Here is a 25265-nt window from a genome sequence, read left to right as displayed (position 1 = left end):
AAGAGTAGAAGTTCTTTTCTTCTGATAGTATATATATTTTTGTGTACCAGCCATGTACAGACAGGAACATGTTATGAATCACTCAGATAAAAAACCGGGCTGGGATTCAGTAAATACATAAATATTAAATGCCAAAATAAAGAGACAGTCTTCTGTATTTCAAAAAAGCTTGTAACTTACCAAAAGGAGGCATACACTGTGTGGTTGGGAGTAATTAGTCTCCATCTCCACAAATTACATTGTATGAGCCACTGCCAACATAAGCTTTCCATATTTTGAAATATTTTCTTCTCACTAAATGAAACCACCCACTTTCTGAGTAATTCAGATTTTTTTAATCCCCTACAGATATATATGAGGCAGAATTAGCCCCTGTCTCTAATGGAATATTAGCTCATGGAAAGAAAATTTAAAATGTAATCTACATGAACTGATTATTTGATATAGCAAGCAGCATCCATCCTTGCCCAAACTTCACCTGTTTTTATGGACAAGTGGAGTTACTGCCTTCCTCCAAATCATCAGTCTCACCTTCACTAAAAGGAAAAATGGACCTCAGATAAATAAAACAGGTCATCCACTAAGAGTGGAAAATTTACGCTCTTAAAAAAATATTTTAAAGTGTGCTGTGTGTCGTTGGTAAGGCAAACAGCTATGGATCACTGTGACCCGTAGTTAGAGAGCTTACTCTCTGTGTAAGACCCTAGGCATAAATTTTGGTTAGCTGACTCTGTCTAGCTTGCTGCTCAACACCTTCCTTCCACCTCCCAAACCACTCTTTGGAGGCACCTCCCTTTCTGCTTTGATGAGGCACTGAGCAGAAATCTGCTATGGGCCTGATTCATAACCCACTTAGGTTTCCACTACAAGAGTTACTGTGTGTAATGCTCCAACATAAAAGCAGGAAAGGTGATAACTGATTGACTTTTTATTTGTTTGGTCTTGGTTTCAATATCCACAGCTCTCCCATTATAGGAGTATAATTTACTTTAAGCATTCCTTAGTCTTCAAATTCTTGAGGAATTTATTTATAAAATGTGATAAAGTTAGAAAAATTATTGCAGAAAATTATGAGCATCTAATTTGCATTTGGAAGTGTACAGTAAAAGCATGATTCATACACACATTATTTCTGAAGAAAAAACACTCATGTTTTGTTAAAAACGTTGTACTCCTATAGATGAAATCAGATTTAGACTTTATTAGTTAGTAGGAAAGTAAATGAACTCAATTGTTCCAGCACAATTAAAGCTCAACTGGATAATAAAGATGATAATGGCTGTGTATTTGTCTTCCTGAGACAATGTAGAAAGTGATGGAGAGGATCAGTTACATGGCAAACAAAACAAGAGAGTCAAGAATACTGCAAATCTCTGACATTTCTTTTTTAACAGTGTCTTGATCAAGAACAAGCAATTCAGTGGATTAAGAAAGAAAGGCTTCCAGCATTTCTAGAAAGTGACTGTTACTTTGAATACAGGTATTGCAATCTTTTATGCTGTCACTCAGTGTTGAATTTGTACATGTTTCTCTTCTGACTAATTCATCTTGACAGTACCGTTAACATGTTTCCTCCCACCTCTTGTCCTGTTTAATTTTAGCATTTGAATTACTTGGATAAGTAAAATCAGTGACTTTTTTTCACTCGTCATTCTGTAATTTTCATTGGCCATGAATTACACAATTAGAGAAAGAGTGGGGTTTACAGTTTTCTAAACCTCTGTTCCACTGAGATATCATGGTAGTAATGCATCTCTCTCTAATCAGTATGGTGGCCATGTAAGTGGAGGATATGAACCTATGAAACCTATCTGGAAAAACCAACCGGTCCTTTTTATTTCAATTATTAGTTTTGTATCTTTGGGCCTGCTATCAGACTTCCTTTTGCATGGATATCTGTGGGTTACCGTAGCATAGTTGGATGATCTACAGTTGTATAGTTGCTATATTTTTCCAGATGTCCTTTCAGCAGATGTTCAGGAGGTTTAGTGTGCTTTATGGAAGGATCTACCTCAACATCCCTGACGGTTGTGCCTAGACGCTGATAATTGCAGTGTGTTTCAGAGGCCTTAAAAGGAGAGGCAGCCTGGCAGTACTGTTCACAAAACTCATGTTTGCTGATTTTAATGACAGACTAGCTTTTGGTGAATAGAATTCTACGTGAATGTTTCAGACTGTTTTAAACTTAAATCCTGAAGGCTGCACTTAAATTCATGGGGAAAACTGTGCAAAGAATAAACAAATCATGAAAGAGTGCTCAATTTTACCTTTAGTAGCTGCCTGCTTTACAGGTATCTGGGCATTGTGAAACACCAAAAATTTGATGTTATGCTCTAGCAAAACATTTCCTTGATCAAGAAGAGTTACCTAAGAGAATATTATAAAACTAACTTTAAGTATGTACCGAATTTCCATTGATATCGGTGTTTTAAGTTGCTGTCCTGAATCAGGATCGTGAGAAGTTGAGATGCTAAAAGGGAAACCTATGTCTAAAGATGAAGACAAACCAACTCTAGAATGAAATCCTATTTGTCCTCTAATAGTGGGGGCAAACAAAACTTGGGCATTCAGCTCATTGTCATAAGCTCAGACACAGGCTGCTGCTTCTCTTCACATGCACCTTGGTTGGTTTTGTACTGCTTTCCAACTTAACTGAGTACGTTCTGCCACAGTTCTTGAGCCCAGCACATCCTCATCATTGCCACGTGGCTCCAAGATTGCCTTTTTCTGAACATTGCAAGGTTCACACTAACAGAAGGTAGCACTGGGGTGCTGTTCAGTACTATGAAGTCCTCATAATACAGCCAGCTGGTAGCACCAGCTGCCTTGTTATCAGCCACAAGTTCAAACAGTATCATCACTGCTGTGGCACTTCTGCTGGAAGATTTCTTGTATTTGGACCAGGAAATGTAGTGCCTGGTAGTCTGGGCTTCTGCAACCTGGGAGAATAGTTATATTTCAGCAATCAAAATGCTCAAGGGCTTCTTGGCAGGGCTTGAGACTGCATAGATACATGCAAGGTCATCCTGACAAAAATCAGTTTTACAAGTAAAGCTTGATAATGCAAAGCAAGCCACCAACTGTAAAGCTGGTGGACTATGGAATGGTAGTACTGGCTTTTACATATGTGACAGCAGGTGAGGGGTGAAATAATAAAGCAGATCATGAAATTCCTTGAAGCAATTTATGATCATGGTTTTTATTGCCTATTCTAAGGAAAAATCAACTGTTTCTCTGACTAAAAGCTGAAATTAACTATTTTCTTGTTTCAATATTTCAGGCTAGCTAAATTGATATCGCAGGTAGAATGGAGCAAGAATGGCACTAATTTCATTATAGACAGTGACTATTATCCCTGGATAAAGAAGAAAGACCCAAGTCCTCCCACTCCTGAGGTGGATGATAATGTGTTGACTATGAAGAGGTTCTACATATCTCTTGGCCAGGTAAAATAAACATCTTTAGTGGGTGTAACATCAAGCCAGATTGAATGCATTGGGCAAAATTATTGTAACTGAGGTCACAACCCAATTGGACAATTTATTGTCTGTATATCCCTTCTTTTCAAAGCTCTTTGTACTGTAGAAGAAGGTTGATGGGTTATAACACAGTTTAAACATAACTGGGAACTATTGTTATGGAAATCTAAACAAATGGACTGCACAAAATTGCTATAGATAATAAGCCCTCTCCTCTCAGAAACACTGCAATAGGGAAATTTGAATTATTCTATGATGTTTCTTTTCTTAGGCTAAGGTTTCTCAGGCAAAGGATTGGTTTACATTAGCAAAACGAAGTGAATCCATGAAAACTACAGCTTCATCTATGCATCCTGTAGTTTCTAGTCAAATTCAAGATACTCAGTGTTTGCCTGGGCAGCACGAAAGGGATGATTCATTAAGTGAAAGAGATAGCCTTCTGGGTAAGTAACAGAGGCTCAGCCATAGTATTTATAGCACAAGTCTGACTATGTGGAAAGAAAAGTAATTTTAAGGAATTGCTGCTGACTCCACTTACTACCTTCTGAGTATCACATGGTATCTTAGGCTTCAGACAGGGATTTGTTTCTTTCCATAGCCACAACATTAAATTAAAATTTGTACCAGTAGCCAAGTAATTTTGTGATAGCATGAGACTCTTTTCTTACATATTTCTGTCTCATAGATGTCTGCAAGTTTCAGCTGAGGGCCTTTTTTATTCATTCAGTATGTTTTGAAAGACTTTCTTGTCTGGATTCTTTGGGTATTTGATAATGTATCATTTGTGTTGCAGCCATCTTCTTAGGGTATTTATGTTGGGCACTTAAAGACCTTTTGGGTGCCAATTTTCTATGAATCTTATTGAACATAATCATTTGTAACACTCCTATCTATCTGTCAAATTTAACTGAAATTCTTCAGCAGGTTTTAAAGGTACTGGGAGAGAACATATAGATGCACATATGGACTTACCTGATGGCATAGCCTTGCTTTTGCTCTGTAAGCAGTAGCAAGACGGACAGAGAAGTCTCAGCTCATATGTTAGTAGTTCTCTCTCCCCCATTCTCAGAGGAAAAAGCAGCCATTCCACATCAAGACTTGTACTGCTGGCACCTCAGAGTCCAATGGCTGAATGGAAAATTGGAAGACACAGTAACTCCAGAAGTCGGTCTTCTTCCCCAAATCCATGAGGATCACCCCAAGAAATATATTGCAGATTCATGGATTATCAATTAAGTTATCCAAGTCTCACTGTGCTGCAGCTCATGACTGCCACTAATTTTTGCAGTGCTTTGAGCAGAGAGGTCACAAGTGCACCATTCTTGCAGAGCCATTGTCATATAACATTGCTCTGTATTGCAGAGCTGGCATTGTATGGGCTGGCCATAGACCTCTCTGCCTCTTCCTTTGCTGCAGTTGTCCTGCAGTCAACAGCATTTTGCCTAAATGAGTATTGTACATCTTCTCACTGAAAACTTCATTTCATAACATAGACCTTCATTCTACATGTGCTTATTACTCTTCTTTATGCTTATTTCATGGAAAATCCAGCATTCCTCCAGCCAGAGAACTTATTTTAGGCACAGCATTCACCTAGTGTAGGGGTCAGGCACTGGAAGCAATAAAGGGCATTAGCTATGTTTCTCAGAGCCAGTCTGCAATACGAAAGAGCTCAATAGCTGAAGGTACTTGCTTGGACAATCCAGTTTGAATTCATTGCTCACTGCTTCAGTTGGATCAGGGTTATCAGTTAATGTCTTGAGCAAAACCCTGAGCTCTTTTGGTTACTCAAGAGCAGTGTATTTCTCCCCCTAATTTCCTCAGGACCTCTGAAATAATTCTTCATGTTTCAGTTTCACAGAACTGTGTTAAGAAGCTATATTTTTTCTTTGTCAAGTAAAAACAGTTGAAATAATTTAGAAATAAGAAAAAATACTTTAAATCACACTGATTTTTATACTAATGTTGACATATTGTGCCATATGTACTTACATATGAAATTATGTAACTGCAGAGCAGGGAATCTCTATGCCATGTTTCTAATCCAAGTGTCTACTTGTGACAGTGTCCAACACTGGTTAAACATGGCTTATTTTTGGAGGAAGATGGGAGGAATGTTGGACTGCCATTGCCATTTATTGATTAGGCCACCGAAGAGGGTTACACAGACTGGTAACATTACAAATATGAATTTAGTGGATCTTAGACATTTAGCCCTTTTTCTACCACTGTCTGATGTAGTGCATGTGCTTGCAGCTTGTCGCAATCTCCTCACTGACAATGTTTTGCCATAGTGGTACAATAGAGTATGAAAGCCTACATGTTAGCTTTAGGGAAATAGAGAAGATTCAGTTTATTCTATAGTTCAAGCACTGGATTGATATGAAGATATTATAGAGCCACAATTGAGTTATTATTTTGTTCGTTTTTTGTATTGTTTGTTTGCTTTTTAAACTTTTACTTAGATTCTGCTGATACTCACAATATTTGTAGTTATTCTGCTCAGTTTCACAGGACTGAATTGTATAGCATTAACCTATCTAAGCAGTATGTATACTCAAGGTCATCTTTGCAAACATGCTCCAGAAGCACTTGATTTGCTAAAAGTCTGGCAGAAGTAGAAAAGATAACTGAGGAAGTTAAAGCAGTGAGTTTCTTTGTCAGCAGACCAGGATGGCAGAACATGCTAAATAGCATGGGGATGATGAGCAATTGGTAAAAGGAATTAAGTACAGAAGTGCAGACCGAAAATACAGGGCTGATCACTGTTCCTAACTTGTTAGTTATGAAACATCTCTAAATGGAAAGAAGCTATTTCTGGGTGGCAGACTGGACTGCAGGATTGTTAAATGTTTCCAGAGCCCTTGACATAATAATTTGTTTTGTCATTCTTCTATGTATGTTAAGATTTTATCAAACTGACAAAGAATTTGCACTTACTACCTCATGACTAAACCAAAACCAATCCTGTGACACATACTATGACTTTGATCAAACTATGACCAAAAGCTCAGGAAGAAACCAGGTCTTGCAGCACAACAAGGTGGTTTAACAAATGCTGAGGAGGTGGGATGCTCAGCTGAGTAAACAAGACAATTGGCTCCAGAGAGAGTTGTTCCTGTACTCTGCTGCTCTGCTGGAATTCATCACGGAACGAGTGTCTGAGTCATGGGCTGAGCTTCTAGCGAGATAGCATCAGCATAAGCACCTCTGCTATTCCCTGCTCTGCAGCGTGACATGGTCTGGTCATTCTGCAACAGGACAACATAAATATGTTGCATTTTTCAACTTGCAAGAAAACAGTTCTGAATCAAAAGGGTGTTCAATGATCTTTTCTGATTCAATGCAGAAGCAGGCTCCCAGTATAAGGAATGCCTCCAATGGAGTTTATTTTTGCCTCCAAGGACAGCACCAGTAAAAGTGGACATCATTAGAGAGAGATCCAGACTGACTAAGAAGGGTTCTTCTATGGCCATTACTGAACCTCCTTCGCACACTCAGTTAAGAGTTTATCTAGATCCGAAATGGGACAGTGCAGCAAAGGAAGAAAAAGGACAGGAAAGCACAACTTTTCAAACACCAGAAGAATTCACACCAGATTATAGTCAAGCTGTAATGATGGAACCCTTTTCAGAACTGATCCCCCAGCAAGCTGCTGACATTGAGGATGATGTGGATTTCCACAAACAGCCTGAAGTGTCTACACACAAGTTAGCGAATAATGAATTTGCCCATGGTACTGCAGAATCACTCTTTTCCCAAAGTTCTTCTCCATTTACTGTCTTGGACTCCAAGGCAGACGTAAGAGAACAAGATACTGAAGAAGTAAGCTTAAGATCAAGCTCTGAAAGCGATGGGGCAGACGGTAGGGCTGTCTGGTGTATCAGTCACAGGACTTACGACACTGGCAACAGACATGAGTTTGAAAGATTCAAGGAGTTCATTAAAGGAACACTTGGGGAGAGGTATTGGTGGCTCTGGATGGATATTGAAAGACTAAAGGCTCTTAAGGACACTACAAGACAGCAAAGGTACTTCTCATTATTTAACAGTTATTCCCATTGTTTTAATACTTGTAACTCAGCTAGATCAATGCAGGTTTTGAGATTTCAGAATAAATTGTAGTGTTTGAACAGAACAGACACAATTAAAGTAATCATAAGCATTCTGACGCAATAAGTCAGGAATGACTCTGCTGAAGCTGTTAAAACTCTTTTTACAGAGTATTGTTTACAAAGCTTACAGGAAGTCAGAATCACTGTAGCACTGCAGTTTTGTTAGAAAGAGACGTGGAAAACAGATGGCAACAGAAATAATTTTTTTAAAAGAATAAAATACCTAAATTCACAAGTAGAACATTCAGTATGACAAACCGCTTTAGTGAGAGGCTCTGCTGCGTTCAGATTGTCTATTCTAAGGCACTATACATTTTATCTTATACACAACCTGTCTCTAATTTGCAGAAAAAATGTTTTGGCTTCTGCCACTTGCAATTAAAAACATGTTGCATGACAGTAGGATGAACTGTACTTGGTTCTATATAGCATCTGATACATGCTTATGTGACTCTTTTTGTTTACTCAAGGCAACTCAGTAAGATGAAAAAACTCTATCTGCTGAGCAGTGGAGACTATTTCCTCAGTTTGGAAGTGTTACTCAGACTTGATCTACTGCATGGAGACCAGTGGAATATAAAGCATTTAAAATTGATTCAGCCTGAAGTAGTGAAACCTCTACTTCTTTACTGGTATGAAAAATTAATATGAATTAAGATTCTATTGTTTAACGAATTTCCCTTTTCTTTGATAAGCCTATTAGGTTTATTTCACCTCACTTGTCCCACTGCAATCATGGGAGGCAATGTCATTGTAAATACCAGCATACGTTGTCTCTGAGCTACACTGCAGTCTGCTGAGGAGCCAGGTAGATCTGCCTTACTGAGCCCTTGTTATTTTACTGCCAGAGCATCTGAGCTACTTTGTTTATCGCTTCCTTGGATACCATTCAACTAAACTTTAGGGTGTAGGGTAGAGAAACTCCTCCAGGCAGAGAAGTTGACACCTACTCCCCATATTGCACTTCTCAAGTTTCTGAGGATGCTCTGTGTATACATTTATGTGGAATTTGTCCCTGAGACTTAACAGTTCAATGTCTGTCACACAAAATGCCTTTTACATATTGAGAGCGTAAACGAGGATGCAAATTCTAGCCTGTTTCCAAAACACAAGCTAAATTTTCGAAGGTCTTTGTCCTCTCCAAAGGGAATTAACAAATTGCAGGCATAAACAAATACCTACAACTGTGAACTTTGCTTTGGAGCCTCATGAGAGTTATGGTCTATGTTCTGTGACCTACAAACCTTTCCTTTCCTTTGCTGTAGGATGGATGGGGCATATCCGACTGCTGACCAATACAAAGGCAACTATGTAATGGTGCAGAATTTCCAAACTGAATTTATTTACGTGTAGCTTGATTTTATATTTGGAAGAGTGCAATGACTAAACATATCCTTAATACTAACTTGTTTTTAATTCTATGTGTTTATAGCACCATATCATGATACAGTAAACATCGTCATGAGGAAAAAAAAGCCAAACAGTCCAGTATTTCACATTTTGGGAAAATTCTATTTATTAGCTTCTTTTTTTTTTTTTCCTAGGGGTCCCAGATTTTGTGTCACTCATTCAGAAACAATAGATATTGTCAGTGCAAAACTGAAGCTCTGGCACACGTGTCAAGAGAGACCAAGGGTGGACGTTGATCCTTTTCCCCAGATGGTATCATTGCTACCACTGACACCTAAGTCTCGCACACCTCGGATACCACCTTCCCTTCCTCAGGTAGGTAGGATCACAATATTGTAAAACAATGCCTTGTCCCACAAAAAATTATGATAAAGCTCCTTTAGTTCAATGGGACAAGAATATGGAACTTGATTTTTAGGAAATCAAGATTTAGCAAGATTGTCTGTTGCAGATGGTTAGGTATAAAATACAGTGAAATTTTACTATTTACAGGTTGCCGTGAATTGAGTCAGACTATCTTCTCGGTTACCTCCTGGCTATTTCATATGTCTTTTGGATAGATATTTTAACTCCGATTTCTCAGAACTACAAGATTAAGGATCTAGCAGTGCAGATTCTGCCCTTCAACCAGCATTATCTTAATTCAGAGTAATTCTTACAGTTTCAATGCACTTACCCTGAATCACAGAATCACAGAATGTTAGGGATTGGAAGGGACCTCAAAAGATCATCTAGTCCAATCCCCCTGCCGGAGCAGGAACACCTAGATGAGGTTACACAGGAAGGCGTCCAGGTGGGTTTTGAATGTCTCCAGGGAAGGAGCCTTCACAACCTCTCTGGGCAGCCTGTGCCAGTGCTCTGTCACCCTCACTGAGAAGAAGTTTCTTCTCAAATTTAAGTGGAACCTCCTGTGTTCCAACTTTTGTCCGTTACCCCTTGTCTTACCATTGTTTGTCACCGAGAAGAGCCTGGCTCCATCCTCGTGACACTCACTCTTTAAATATTTATAAACATGAATGAGGTCTCCCCTCAGTCTCCTCTTCTGCAGACTAAAGAGACCCAGTTCCCTCAGCCTTACCGCATAAGGGAGATGCTCCACTCCCTTAATCATCTTTGTAGCCCTACGCTGGACTCTCTCCAGCAGTTCCCTGTCCTTCTTGAACTGAGGGGCCCAGAACTGGATGCAATATTCCAGATGCGGTCTCACCAGGGCAGAGTAGAGGGAATCTACCCCTCATGTTCGTAAAAAGAGCAGACTTCTACTTATATTCTATCACCACAGTCCTTTAATCAGCTGCACATGATTTTTGCTTTCTGCTGAGGGCCACGAGCCCCACAACACAGATCTGTCCTTTTCACAGTGTGTAGCTTTCAGGTGGCTGGTTCAGTTTTGACTCAGTCTTCATTGAAAGCCTGAATTTGAGAGATGACTGCAATGAAAGCTGCAGGTTTTCAACAACACAGTGTTAAGCCTCAGAACAGAAGGTACTTGGAGAATGTGAATCAAGATTATGGTTCCAGTACTGAGAACCGGATGGGCTATGCCACAGATCTGTTCACACACACACCTCTGTTACTTTGAGTTGGATAGCTTTAGACTACATAAAAAGCTAATTCATGGAAATAACAGATTAAAAACAGTGGGACAGTTTTCCTGTTAAGAAGAAGTGGGGTTCAGAAGCCAGATGCCTGCTGACCACAGCAGGATTGGGAGCCAGAAGCAGCTGCTTCTTACAGAGACCAATTCTGGCTTCACAAGGTCTAGCTGTAGGTCAGGCAGACAGGATCCTAATTCCGCAGGTTTTCCAGCCCCTGTTGAGTTCAGTACTTGAAGAAAACTATGACCTGGCACCAATGAACCTCAGAGAATCAGCTGATGGACCATTTCGTGCTGCTTTTTCTTTGCTGTGAGAAATCTGGGCTTCTGAACCTTCCAGCTCCACCGTGCTCGCAAAAGCTTAGAAAGAGCAGCAACTCTGAGTGAATTTCTGAGGACACTCTGAATGCAACTGACATCTCCAAAAAAACATAGCACGATTTTGTTAAAAATAATTTAGTGATGGTGTGGCAGAATGCACCCTTTCCTCTCTCTGCCTGAGTGGTTGTAATTGCCTTACAGTCCTGGTTTATAGTAAGTGAGTTAAGGTAATCTTGGTGAAGATTCACAAAACATGTTTACAGGCTCTTCACCTGACATCCTCTGTAATTCTATACAAAGTGCATGTAACATATTTTTACTGTTTAAAATGTATTTTTAAGCTATAGTGTTTGATAAGGTTTGCTGAAAAATCTTGCAAGATATTCAGAGAAGCTTTTTGCAATTTGCAGTTTTACATATTGTGATTGACAAGGCAAAATGGTCCTGCAAACACTTGAATGTATTTGAGCAGTTAATGAGAACATGTTAAGAAAACACAACGGTGTAAAAATATTCATGATTGCCTTATTTTTGTTATGTCTTTCAGAAAAGTAAAACAAGCTCACCAACAACTGTATTAAAACTACCTACACTAGATTTCTCTTGGAAGAGAACATTAAGATTATCACCTACCCTGCCATCAAGTCAGAGCCCCCGAAGGGATGACATTTCTAGCAGTAGAATTTGGTAAGTACGAAAGTCCCTTATACACCTCTCTACACACCAGTATACTTCAAATATTTATGAATGGCTTTTAGATCCTACTGTTTTCATGAATACTTTAATATAATAATCTGCTTAGTGAAGCACAGCTATGATACAGATTGTGTGCATGAAGAAATTCTCCCTGGCTGATTAGATTTTCATTTGTTTGTGCCAAAATACAAAAGGGTTTATTTCTCCAAATACAAGTGTTTTACCCTCCTCTTTAATTCTTGATATTCTTTACACACATTGCTATTCTTTTAACCTGTCCTCAAGCACTTGCCCTCAAAGACATGCTGTGTCAGTGATTTCCACAGGCTACATTTTTTACTTTTATTATAAACTTGAACTCCATGTACTTTTTCCTCTACTATTCACCATGTCATTCTACCTGTCTCATGCCCCTTCTTATCTGTTTATTGTAGAAGCAGTCCTAGTTTTTTTCTTAAATAGGTACTGAAAATTTTGTTTGTGGATCCAGGCCAAAGTCAGTGAGCAAAGACATGATTCATTGCTTAGCTTTGGATGACACTGAAGACTCAAAATACCAGAGTCATAGAAAGTACACCTATGCTGAGCTGCTCCCAGTAAGTAATGCTCAAAAATGTTGGTTGTCTTGAAGCATGAGTTAAAACACTTTATTCTGTAGTATTAAAGGGGAAGTAGTCAATGATGGGGGGAAATTGGTTTGATTATGTGAATGTCAATGCCGTATGCAGTAGTATAGCTAGAATGTCAGCACGTTCTGTATGAGATCTGTCACCTATTTGATAGGAAATCATGGCACATACAGAGGTTTATTTTCACTAGAAAGTGTTGATCTTCTCCATGGTGACCATATGATCAGTAGTTTATTATGGAAAACTTGTTGGATAACTGCTTCATTGGAATTGTTGCCTAGGAAAGTATACCAGACTTACAGAGAAAACTAAATCTGCCCTAGAAAGCCATTAAAATAGTAAAATTTGTAAGAGGAAAATGCTTCACTTGTAGAATTCCTCCTTATTGCTTGTGTATTTCATTCTTTTCTTCGTTGAATTATTGCCTGTTAAGTAGGCCCTCAATCCAGCAAACTTCAGGAGGGATAGGCTGCACAGAAAAGACTTTTCTCAGTAACTGTCAAAATGCTGACAAATTGAACATGTGAGAAGTCAAGATTTAGCAATTGAAAATATATCTGAAACTTTTCACGTTTGTGGAATGGTCTTGAAACAGCCCGGTGTTTCACAGAGGTATCGATACCTCCAAGATGGGCTCACAACCGACCACCCTCCCCCATATTATGAAATCTGGGCCTGTTTACATATGCATAGATTTTGCTGATCACTTAAGCAGATGATAGTTTTTCACATCAAAATCATACTTTGTTTATTACTTCACTACAATCATTTTACTTTTTTGTTAATTTTGACAGAAGAATAGGCTAGTCTTTGCAATTAGGGGACATCTGCAGCTAGAAACTTACATTAAGGAAATGGTCACACCATGAACTATTAGTTTATATACACCTTCATCATGCAGAATTTTCCTCTGACTGAAGGAGGAAAATACAATCACACTTACAGGGCTAGACTAGAACCTATAGTCAGGACCCCACAGTTTGCCATCACAAATATGATGCAAAGGGAAATGCAGAGATCCATATTTTAACCTCATACTGAGGTGTGGGATCTTCCTGCCCTGCTGCAGGAGTCAGGCTTCCTCCTGCCCTTCTCCATCACTGTTATTGTTTGGAAAGAAGCTGGTTGTCATCCACCACACTCATCTGCTCCCATTTCTGCTATCAGAGACAGCAAGTCAGCCAAAGTTTCTCTCGTGATCATCAGAAGCTAATTTACTATTTTGTACTCTCTTCTGGTTTCTCTGTAAGCATTGTCAAAATGAATGTATTCTTCCTCAGACAGTCTGGGAGCTAACCACAGCCAAGGACATGGATTTCAAATGCTCATGATTTTAATGCTGATGTCAGTGGTGTAACCCCAGGAGATATCTTTCGCTTCATGATAGTTAATCGTTCTGAGGCTTGACCAAATAACCATCTGCTAACTTTAGTTGGTTCAAAACACAGTACCCTTGAGCTGAGACAACATTTGACAGCTAAATGCTATGGTTAATATCATTTGAATTCTCTGGATTTGGAGCTTAAGAGTTAATGACAGAATTAAGACTACATTGGGCTACAAAGATGATCAAGGGAGTGGAGCATCTCCCTTATGAGGAGCGGCTGAGGGAGCTGGGTCTCTTTAGTTTGCAGAAGAGGAGACTGAGGGGAGACCTCATTCATGTTTACAAATATTTAAAGGGTGAGTGTCACGAGGATGGAGCCAGGCTCTTCTCGGTGACAAACAATGATAGGACAAGAGGTAATGGGCACAAGCTGGAACACAGGAGGTTCCACTTAAATTTGAGAAGAAACTTCTTCTCAGTGAGGGTGACAGAGCACTGGAACAGGCTGCCCAGAGAGGTTGTGGAGTCTCCTTCTCTGGAGACATTCAAAACCCGCCTGGACGCCTTCCTGTGCAACCTCATCTAGGCGTTCCTGCTCCGGCAGGGGGATTGGACTAGATGATCTTTTGAGGTCCCTTCCAATCCCTAACGTTCTGTGATTCTGTGTGATTCTGTAAGACCAGGTTTATTTTCCTGTTTCAAGTATTGAGGAATAATCTAAGGGATGCTGTGGTCATTCTGCTACTCTGCATGCCTTCAGTCATCAGACTTACTCCACTGGATGTGAATATTTAGTGGGGAAAATGGTATGGAGAGCTATGATCAATTGCATATGTAGTAGAAAATGGAGTCTAGCTTCTTGGGATGAAGATAGTAATTGAACACACTGCATGGCCCTCCATTGCAATGTACTCACATTTGAAAATAAAGAAAGCCTGTTATTCCTTGCTGTATAACTATATTTTATTTGTCCAGGGGAAAAGTGCTGCTGGCAGTGTTGTATTAGGGGGATCAAGAATGGAAAACATGCTGCAGTCTCTTTATTTGGAGAACAGAGCAGGCTACTACTTCACACACTTCTGTGAGAAGTCAAGGAATAAGGTATGAGCATTTTTCTACCCTGTGATAATTCAGTCCACAATTGACTGAAGGCCAAGTTACAGAGGGCAGTCAGACTGAAAAAAACAATGGAGAAAGAAAGATTGATGACTGGATGAATTATTACTTGTGAGACTCCAATCTCTCAACAACAATAAACTGTTCATGTGTATATTCAAACTAATGACAGGTCTTAACCAAGCTGTCAGATACTAACTGTCTCAAACCTATTGGAAATCTGATTGTACCATCAGGGATTAAAGAAAAAAAAAGACTAATCATTTTTAAAAACTAGCCTTTAACTTGGCAGAAAAAATGAGGTCCTAACCCACAAAATAATTTTTTAAAAAGATGGAAAATCCACTATGCTATTACTCACGATAATCTGCCCCCTTCTTATTTGTTGGGTTAGCGATGTCCAAAATCTCCAATGTTTTAAAAACGTTCCTCTTCTTCCATGAAGCTTCTTGGATTTCTGAGAAACATAAGACTATTTCTTCTCTGCAGTCAGCAGATCCATCATTCGTTGCTGGGTGTAAATTGAGGATTGGTTGGAACAAGTTATGAATCTGAATCAGTGTTCAGTGGCTTTATAGAAAAATTGAGTCTTTAGGGGAGATTTGAATGTGCTCAAGATGGACATCTGTTTCAATGCTGGCACAAACCAGAATCCAGCAGCAGTAGCTAGAAATGCTTTTGGCTACCAGAAGGCAATAGCCAATGTTTCCAAAGCTGGATATCTTCAACTAAAATAATTAAATGTGTATAGATAGAAATCTAAATAAAGGTAACTTATTTTTTCATTGGAGATAGGCACCCACCCTCATGTCCCCTAGCCTTTGCAGGTGCCAGACTCCTTTGAAAATTATTTCCTTAAGGTTTTATCTACAACTATGATGCCTATTTCACCCATATGCCAGGTCTGCTAAGCTACAGTTTGCAGACCAAAGTTCCCTAACCCTGTCTTTTTTGAACACTTTCTTTATTGTCCGGTGTTGGGGGGTTTAGGGTATTTTTAAGATCTAAACCCCATAAACACATGATTAAAATGAAGGACGTGGGGAAAGATCTAGACTCCTTCTGAACTTCTTTTGATGTTTGAAGTTTTGAAATGAAGCCAAGACTCTGTGCCTCAGAAATGCATGTAATAATAACGTAACGATAGTCCTAGTAACATATGTCAAGTACACAATATTTAATTGTTTTGGTTATTGCTGCAAATGCTATTTTACGGTGGCAAAAATTCTGCATGTCCTTTATCTGCATTTGTTCTTTAGTGCTGCCTTTATGTTGCTGAAATGTGGTTACTCTTCGAACTGTTAACTACAGTGCTAACAATTTTAATGGCCAATTATGCATAAAGGATACAATAAAAGATATAGTATCACAGTGACGATGCCATTAAATATGTTGTCCTTCTGCCAGTGTGCAAAGAAGATTAAATCCATCTTAAATTGCCCTTGATTTATGATGACCCTAAAGAGCTGAATAATCACTTGCATTAGAGAGTCAACCTTTTATAAAGCTGTAATATTTGGGTAGCAATAACTTACAATGTTTTTCATCTCCAGTTGTGGAAGAACTGTGTGTACTTTTGGTTTGACCTACAGGCTTATCATCAGCTTTTCTACCAAGAAACTCTTCATCCTTTTAAAATATGCAAGCAAGCTCAAGTAAGTTGTAAATAATGTGTTTTCCCTTCATAAATACATTTGTTCAGTGTGAAGACTGAAAATAAGATAGCAAGTAGAAAAGTTTCCAAATCTTGAAATCTCACACCAAAGTAAATCTGGGTTGTGGACAATAAAAGAAGCTCTTTGGATGATTTCCATGGAATTTCTTGATTTAAATGTTAAACATGCACAATTTGATTTCTAGGCTCTGCTGTCTGTTTCCAGTTTTATCTGTTGTTCTCAGTTTACCAAATCTCGCCTTCACTACTCTGTGTCATAATTGGAAACTGTCTGCTCAGTGTTAACATCAGAGATAATATTTTTTCTAAATCATCTAACTGTGCTGTACCTTTTCTTCCATCTTCTGTGTGGGTTACAATTGCAGGTCTCACAGTCCAGACCTCAGATAATGACCTTAGTCATGAAAATGAGTCTTTCAGTTTGTCAGTCTTGCTTTTCTTTTTCTGATTGTCAGGGCATCATTATGCTCTTTTTGCAGTTGTCATCCGCACCATTTGATTTTTAGACTCTCATTTACTGTCAAGTGGAACTAATATTTCCTATAAATAAGCATTGCTATTGAGCATGCACTTTAAGTCGGGGAATAAAACGAAAGTGAACTGTTTCACCACATGGGTGCTGATAGCTGTCACTAACTGCAGAGTAGTCTGACACTGCCAGGAAATGAGGCTGCAGCAGTGTGATATCATTAAAAGGACTCCAAGCAACTTTTAAAATCACTTTGTGAAACTTTGGTCTGTTTTTCCTCTGTAAACGTTGTGTAGGAGTATATCCTATCTGCATATTTCAATATATGGTGTAATAGAGCAAAGCTACTTCACGTGTCATTGGACAAATATCTGTACAGAGCAGTGGAGAATAATCGCTTTGTATGACTTTTGTTACCGAGTATCTGGACTTCCTTGAATTTGTCTTCTTTTCGTACGTGGAGGTTTTACTGGGGCAAATGACAGAGTTTTGCCTATTTGTCCAGCTGAATCAGTGTTATTTGTACAGAAACTCCAGGCAGAGCCTGAGGCACAGATTCTTCCCTCTCTCCTGTCACACACTGGCTAACTTGAACTGCTACCCTATTCAGTTGTTTTCTTCTCCGCTTCTACTTATAGCCTGAGGGTGAGAGCAACTGACTGTACCCCTGAGATTGACTGTCTCCTGACCCTGCTAGGGACCCCACTCATAACCCGCATGCAAGTTAACCATATCTACACTGTGTCTTCATTTTCCTGTATGTTTTGCTGCAGGCCAAATCTTAGGTTCTGGTCCATGATGGTTTTCAATTTTGTTTCATTTCACAGCAGCTTACATTCTTTCTGCAGTAGTTGCTTGGCTGAAAATGAAGGCTCAGGTCTTTTTCACTTTTCTATCTTATTTCCAGTGCTGGCCTGGTGGTGACAGCAGAACATCGTGCAACCAGTGTTACCATGCAATTGCAGAGAGCTACATACACATAGCCATTAAAGTAAATACATCAAAACGAAATATGTGAAACCGTTCCATTAGCATAACTAAGAGCTGAAATGTAACATAACAAATCAACACATGTGCTGCAACATTTGGTATCATTCTCAAGCTTGCCTTTTAAGGCTGCACAAGAATTATTCTTGTTTTCATTGGAACACGGTAAAGAGTCAAGCTGCATCCAATCTACAGGGACTGCTTATGGAAGAGATGCCTTCCCAAATTGTGCGCTCACCTTTGGCACAATAAGATAGTCATTCCAAATACTCTTAAGAGAATGTGGTTCAGATTCACGCAACGTGTTGTCATATATATTTTACTATCTATTACAGAAAGAGACACCTAGGGTATTCTGTATGTACTCTGCCTGCTTCCTGTTAGAAACAAGAGCAAACCTGGATTGCTGTGTATCTGCTACTCATTGTTTCATTTGTTAGGCATTTTTATCTCAGCTTTATGATAAAGTAAGGAAATGAATTCCAAGGTGTATATTCATTCATCCATGGAAAGAAACTACAGTGAGAATGAAATCGTATAAGTAAGAAAAAAGGTGAATACTGCTAATCATCTGGGAACATATATGGTTATTCACTGTAAACATACACACAGAAGTGTTAAATAAATTGGGAAAGAAAAGCAATAAACACATATTGGGTTTTTTTGGTAAAAAACAGTTATTTAGAGTTAGAAAATTTAATACTAATTAATAATAATATAGGAGATACAATATTTTAACACCAGAATCAATGTAGATAAAGGAAGTTATCATTATTGTGAACTTTTAGGGTCAGGAACAAGATTTATGTTAGAGGAAAGGGATGATGGGGATTAAGGCAGTTTAGCCTTTCCATTTAAGACCAGGCAGTGCACTGTATTTTTCCATTATATGATTCTGTCAGGCAGCTTCACAAGACCCTCGTTTAGATTTGAGCAGTATCCATGCCTTTGGGCAGCAATACAAAGCACTTGGACTTAAATCTTGTTCGTGTTTCTTGTTTCACCCTAGTCATTCTCAGACTGCTTACCAAAACCTTCTCATCTGGGGATGAATTCACAATAAAGTCCAAGGCCTGAGCAATCCCTGATATGGAAAGTCATAAATGAGGCCAAAGTCTTAATCTTAATTTCATAAACACTTTGTATTTTCAGATTTGTGCCATTATAAGTAATTTCAAGATGCAAACTCTGACTAAAGTTTCAGATAGGGTTTTGGGTTCAATCCATCATGGATACATCTATAGGAAAAGGTATAGATGGCAGGTAGGAAAATTATTAGTGTTTTACAAAAGAAACAAAACATTGAATAAATGAAGTATGATGTGCCCTTGATGTCACATGCTTAAGATTTTTGTGTGATTTTGATAAACTTTAAGTTCATTTAATGTCATTTTTTCCCACTGATCCTTTAGGAGATTGGCCAATACAACAGTTTCACTGTTCCACTGAGATTCAGAAAGCCACAAGACTTCCATGACATGAGAGTCAAAAAAGGCTGTGAATATTCCTTTTTAAAGGATGCAATATATTTTCCCCTATATCTCCCTAACTTCATTGCCTGGTGTTGAGGGCTGGGAACACAGGTGCTATTGCTTTTTTTTTGGGATGTCTAGAACTCTTTGCAGTTGGTTTTCCAGCAGTCCCTGCATTCCAATCAGTGCAGATCTACAGGTACGCCTGAACCCTCAGTGAGGGACACAGGACTGAAAGCTCCTTCTCATTTCTCTCCTATCTGAAAGTGTACGCATTCACTTTGTCACTTTGTGATGCCATCTTTTTACTTGGTGGGTCAAATTCCATAGCAATGGATTCTTACAAGATTTTAAGCAAAAAAAAGACATCATGCAAAATTCTCAGACACCATAAATCTGCATCCTTCAGAAGTGAAGAGGCCATCCAGATTACAGAACAGAGGGTCTTGTTCTTTGAGTTTGGACAATTGCACTCCTATAGCTAGCTTAACCACTGAATTTCAGCTTCACATGTATTACAAGCCCTAACCTCTTGTTTTTGGAAGAAGAAAAATCTGTCTTTACTATTCTCTAGTTTTGCACATGAAATTATACAGGACTGAGAGGAGTTCTACAGGTAGAGCAGCCTGCAAAGGCAGTCCCTAATATGGAAATATATCATGATAGTGTTTATGTGAGGAGAATGTCCGTAGTTTTTGGCCGAAGCTTCCTTAGTCTGAGCAAATTCTGACTCTGTAGGTTGATAGCTTTTGTCAGCCCTAAAGAGAAATAGCAAATATACTCAGGTTAACCCATTTAATACAAAATCATGGAGGAAAGAATAGTCCCACCCAAGAAAGTTGTAAAGTGTTTGTTTTGATTTTATTCTTAAAACTATGCTAAAGATGACCAGCCATTTAAGCAACTGGGTTAAATGTGTGTTAAATTATTGAGGACCTCTTCTGGACCCTTTTCACCAATTTACAGATCCCTTTTGTGCAGTTTTATGAGTCATAACAGGTGGCGCAATGAAGCCCTAAAGATGAATAAATTGGTTAACCCCTCTTTAAAAAGTCTATTTTTAAAGATACCACATATTTATATCATCAGACTGGTCCCTTCTAATTTGGCTATTTTATATATTAAAAGTTTTGGATTAGGCTAGAACATGATATAACTGAAAATTTACTAGTGTTACGGTTCTTCAAAATAACTTCCAATTTTTGAAATCACTATGAATCTAATTAATGCTGCCTCTGTTAAATTTAAATTTATTTTGGGATTTGCTGAGTAGGCAGTAATTTAGGATAAGTGTGGTCTTATTTCTCAGCTAGGACTCTTCCTGTGCATGTCCTCATTCTTTGACCTTACCCTTACACCCAGGGGTCTTTATTGCACTGATATTGTGGGCCACAATAGCGACAAACCACCTTTGTTTTCAGTTATTAGATTTATGTAGAAAGGGGGTAGAATCCTGCATAAACTGTAAAGATAGTAATCACAAGTTCTAACTGGGGGATGGGTGTCAGACATTGTAGCCCTGTATTCCTCAGAGACGTGGTATCAGGAGTCTAAAGGGCCTGTTTCAAATTGTTAAGGTCCAAAATACTGGAGATGTATTGGAGTCTGATAGTGTTCCTGTTTGAAAGAAAGAGTCTAATACGTCAGAATTTCATTTAAAACAAACAGAAACATAATTATTTTATGTATTCAAACATTCTCCCACTCTGCTTGAAATCTAAACACAACAGTGTTTTATTACTGCTTGAACACAGAGTACATGTGTTATTTTCTTCTTTTCTACTACTTTGTACATTTGCTACATTTTAGCAACATAAGGAAAATAAGAATTATCAGAAACCTGCAGTCTTCACTGCTAAAACCATGTGATAATAAATAGTGAAGATGGGTTCCTCAGTGCCATCCTAGAGAGAAATTCTGGTTTATGTTACTAATCCAATCCCCTGATTATATGTTTGAAAATTAGTTAGATGTTGACAAAATGAAGAAGAGAAAACATTTCCAAGTGTATTAAATTTATCACAGCAGCATCTTTTTTCACTTGAGTTCCTAGCTGCAGTCAGAATCATGATGTATTACAAAGATATTCTACAATGCCTTCTTCCAAGATATTCCTGGAAGAAAGTGTTTTGCTCTATATTTTCAATGTTCTTTTTCATAGCAATTTATGAAACATTTCAAAAAAAACCCAAGAATTTGACTCAGGAGACTACTTGGAAAAAAAATCCTTTTAAATAAATAAAAAAATTACTCTGTGCTTCCAGATTGAGCTGCTAGTGACAAGAAAAAATTCTCTGGGTTCAGCTTTCTCCTCTTTGTACATGTTGAACGGCAAACTCTGTGCTCTACAGAAAAGCATGTTGGAATGCTTGCTTTGGTAAGGATTTAGACCTCAGCTGTGCAGTGGTATCTCCTGTTACAGGTCCTCTACTATGATGGAGTCTCACCACTGTCAAAGAACTATGCAAGAGAATCTCCACACAGAGTGAAATCTTATAATTTTTCTTTGATTTTAATCTTAAATTAACGAATTATCTTCTATTCAGAAGAAGTAATACCCCTTCACAAGTTGATCCAGCACATATTCTGCAAAACAACTATGTGACTTCATGAACAGTACAGTTGCTGTAATGATTGTGGTTATCTGAATCTAACTGAGAATCAGCAAAATATCTCCAAGCAAAAATTACATTAAGCATTATTTTGTGAGTAAAAATGGCAGGGATGTCCCTTATGGCAATAACTGAATTTTGGAGAAAACAGTAATATCGTAAAAACAAGGCAGATGTAATTAAATGCATGCTCAGAATATACATCAGGGCATTAATAACTATGTATTAATTCTTCCCTTCAATGAACTGTGACCATTGGAATGGACGATGGCTAAGAAACAGTTCTCCTCTGTTTTATTGTAGTTCCTTTATGCAACTTACATTGCCCCCTCTGCCAGTATGGACATTGGACTTCATCAGAGTAAGAAAAACATGATTTATCAGAAAATTGACCCAGCTTTTGAGGATCTTTTCGACCCAGCAGAAGAATATATCCTCACTGTTCTGCTAGAACCATGGATGAAGATGATGGAAGAAGACAAATGTCCTTATGGAAAGGTAACTGGTCTGGTTGATACCATGAAAAACTCCTATGCTGGGGAAGAAAATCACAAGAACCTTCATATGCAACCCTGCTACATTTATAGTCAGGAAGGGAGAAATATTATATCTTGCTCATGGACTCCTTTTTATGCTGATGTGTGGAGTAGCCAGAACTTCCTCTGGAGAGCAGACTTCCCAAACGAAAGGAAGGTGCAGGCTTCAAAGACCCCTTGTTCTGTGTCTTAGGGAGGAATGCATCTTGCTATGGCAAAATTTCTCTTGGTACTCAGGAAGTGTCATGTGTCTGCAATCTTGCCATTGATCAAAAGTAATTTTCTTCTGATGGATTGCCCACAAATCTTCTACGTTTTTAATGATAAGGACAAAATAAGATGTGTTTTCAGAGTGTCAGTACAGTGATGCTAGGTCCATATTAATTGTATCAAGTATTTCTCGGTGCTTAGAATTAAAGTGCATCTACTGCTTGGCATAAGAGGAAACGTGATATGGTGATCCAGCTGTATCTGCACCAGACACTCTACAGATAGCTGCCCTGCTCTGTAAGGGCTAACTGTGCCCTGCAGGCTTCCTGAAGTAGGTGGTTCTGCAATGTACTCTGGTCTAATCCCAGCAAGCTTCTGAAGGCTTGAATTGAGCAGGATCCTGCAGGTCAGGAGATGGCTGCAATCCCGACTCTGCTTTTGACAAATAAAAATAAGAAATGGTGGAGGCATCAGTGGATGGTGTGGCTTTCTGCTCTTTGTAAACTTACCTACAAGTTACCAGCTGTAGGTCAAACTTCTAAAGATGTAGAAGATGCCTTCTAATTAGGCATCTTTAGCATCTCTCTCTTGGATATGGAAGGAAAAACTTACAATGGAGAATTGGGAGTTGGTGGGGCAGGAAGTTAGTTACATCCTGCAAAACATTTTGAAATTCTTTCAGGGAAGTTTTGTAGTACAGTGTATTTTTGTTACTATATCGTGCATGCGTGTATGAATAACTAGGAGAACAGATACCTAAAATTAAAGTTGAGAATCATCTTCTAAGTGTATTAGATGGTGGCCAGCATTAAACATTTAAGAATAGAGTATAAGAACAGAAAAAAACTATACAGCAGTATTGCCAGCATCAGCACTTTGCAACTGAGGAAGTTCATGAAGCAGAGGTCTTAGACACAGTTTTGTGTTTATTAGTCTTTGAAGAGTTTTTTTTTCCCTATGGGTTTTTGTAAATGTGTCTTGAGTAATTTTATATCTTCAGCCTCACTGTGGCAGTGTGTTCCATGCTGTAATCATGCAATAGAAGAAAAAAAAGCTTATCTTGGTTTGATTGCAAACCCATCTCTGATAATTTCACCCAGTCCCCTAGTTTTGTATCTCATGAGGAACAGTGAACAATTGTTACCTTAACATATTCTCAATGCTATTATGCTTTTACACGTTTCTGTGCTATCCCACTTCAATTAAAACTCTTTGAAACTGAAGAATCCTAGACTATCTGACCTCTCCTCTTACAGAAGGCATTCCATACCTTAGTTACACTTATCATCCCCAACTGTATCTGTTATTTTATATTTTTTTATGAGATGCAAGCAGTACTCAAGATCTGGATGCAATAAGCCTTATCCAGTGGCAGAATTATGTTTTCTGTTTTGTTCTTCGTTCCTTTCCTAATTGTTCCTATGATTCTAATTGCCTTTTGACTCCTGGTGAACTTCGAGTGGGTGCGCAAAATGTAAGCCAATAGGCATCTGCAATGATTCCAAGATCTCTTCACTAAGTAATAAAAACTAATGGAAAGTCTTAATTTGAAGTTCAGTGGAATGACTTAATGTTTATTGTCATTGAATTCAGCTGCCTTTTTATCACGCAGATGCTTAAGTGTCCTGAAATCATGCCGCTCTTCACAGTCAGTTTAATTTTTTGCTCTGTGGAATCATTTTGCAAACTTTGTTGTCTCCTCACTCACCTCCTTTTCCAGACAATTTCTGAATGTTTAAAAATATAACCTCAGCGCAGATCCCTGTGAGACTCCAATAGGAACCCCACCCCATAATGAAAGTTATTTATTTCTTTTTTGTTTTCTAACTTCTAATTAATTCACAGGGGGGCCTTCCTTCTTATCCCATGATAATTTAATTTCCTTAAGAAACTTTGAAAGCTGAACATTTAAAAACTATTAAAATGAAATATACTAAGCCAAACACATCTGCAAAATATTCTTTTTGCTTTTCAGTATCTTTTCTAAGATTTCAGATAAATTATTTTTTCTAAGCTTTCAGCTGTAATTGTTTATGACCTGAAAAACATCGTGTCATTGTTTGAGCTTCCATTAATCTGAAATTTTAGTTACTTTCTATTAGTTTTAGTCTTTCGTAAATGTATATATTTCATGTGTTATCAAAACTAGTTGCCTAGTTCCCAGTCCTCACTGAGTCAAGTCATCAACTTAAGTAGCATTATACACAATTTTGGTATAAAAGTAAGAATTGAAAACAAAAACTTTTGCTTTAAGTTAAGTTGATGTGTGTGTCAAGTTATACCTCTCTGAGTTAACTGAGGGATAATCTGTTGCCCTTTCAGTTTAGATGATGCTTTGCTTTCCAAGTGTGGTTATGTGCAGACTTCTCAGTGCTCTTGTACCACAAACATGTTAATCAGAGCACAAAACACCAGAACTAAATCCTTTTGAGTGCACGATATCCGAGTTTGTGAAGAGTTATAATACACAGACGTAAAAAGACCTGTTCTAGGAGGCACTGGAGTCTCTTTGCACTAGGCGCAGGCTGATGTTTAGGCACACTCCTTCCCAACACAAAGACAAGGTCTGCTTTATATTTTGTTCAGTTCCTGGCTCTACTCTTCCTCTTTGTTT

At 38.4% G+C, this 25265-nt stretch overlaps 1 protein-coding gene across 1 annotated transcript in view; it reads left to right on the top strand.

Moving 5' to 3' along the window:
• The window catches only part of RGS22 (regulator of G-protein signaling 22), a gene marked incomplete at its 3' end in the record, with an annotated part of 54764 nt that overhangs the window by 14660 nt on the left and 14839 nt on the right, over positions 1-25265 (top strand). Inside the window, exons 5-14 of the mRNA XM_010189009.1 lie at positions 1395-1480; positions 3281-3446; positions 3751-3926; positions 6884-7145; positions 7260-7510; positions 8065-8226; positions 9139-9319; positions 14550-14675; positions 16244-16345; positions 22209-22403. Of these exons, the coding sequence (XP_010187311.1) occupies positions 1395-1480; positions 3281-3446; positions 3751-3926; positions 6884-7145; positions 7260-7510; positions 8065-8226; positions 9139-9319; positions 14550-14675; positions 16244-16345; positions 22209-22403 (1707 nt within the window). The remainder of the gene's footprint in view (positions 1-1394; positions 1481-3280; positions 3447-3750; positions 3927-6883; positions 7146-7259; positions 7511-8064; positions 8227-9138; positions 9320-14549; positions 14676-16243; positions 16346-22208; positions 22404-25265) is intronic.

The sequence above is a fragment of the Mesitornis unicolor genome, unplaced genomic scaffold (genome assembly GCF_000695765.1).
Source record: "Mesitornis unicolor isolate BGI_N332 unplaced genomic scaffold, ASM69576v1 scaffold24057, whole genome shotgun sequence".
Taxonomy (NCBI): Eukaryota; Metazoa; Chordata; class Aves; order Mesitornithiformes; family Mesitornithidae; genus Mesitornis; species Mesitornis unicolor.
The sequence above is the reverse complement of the archived record's forward strand: the minus strand, read 5'-3'. Positions and strand labels throughout refer to the sequence as shown.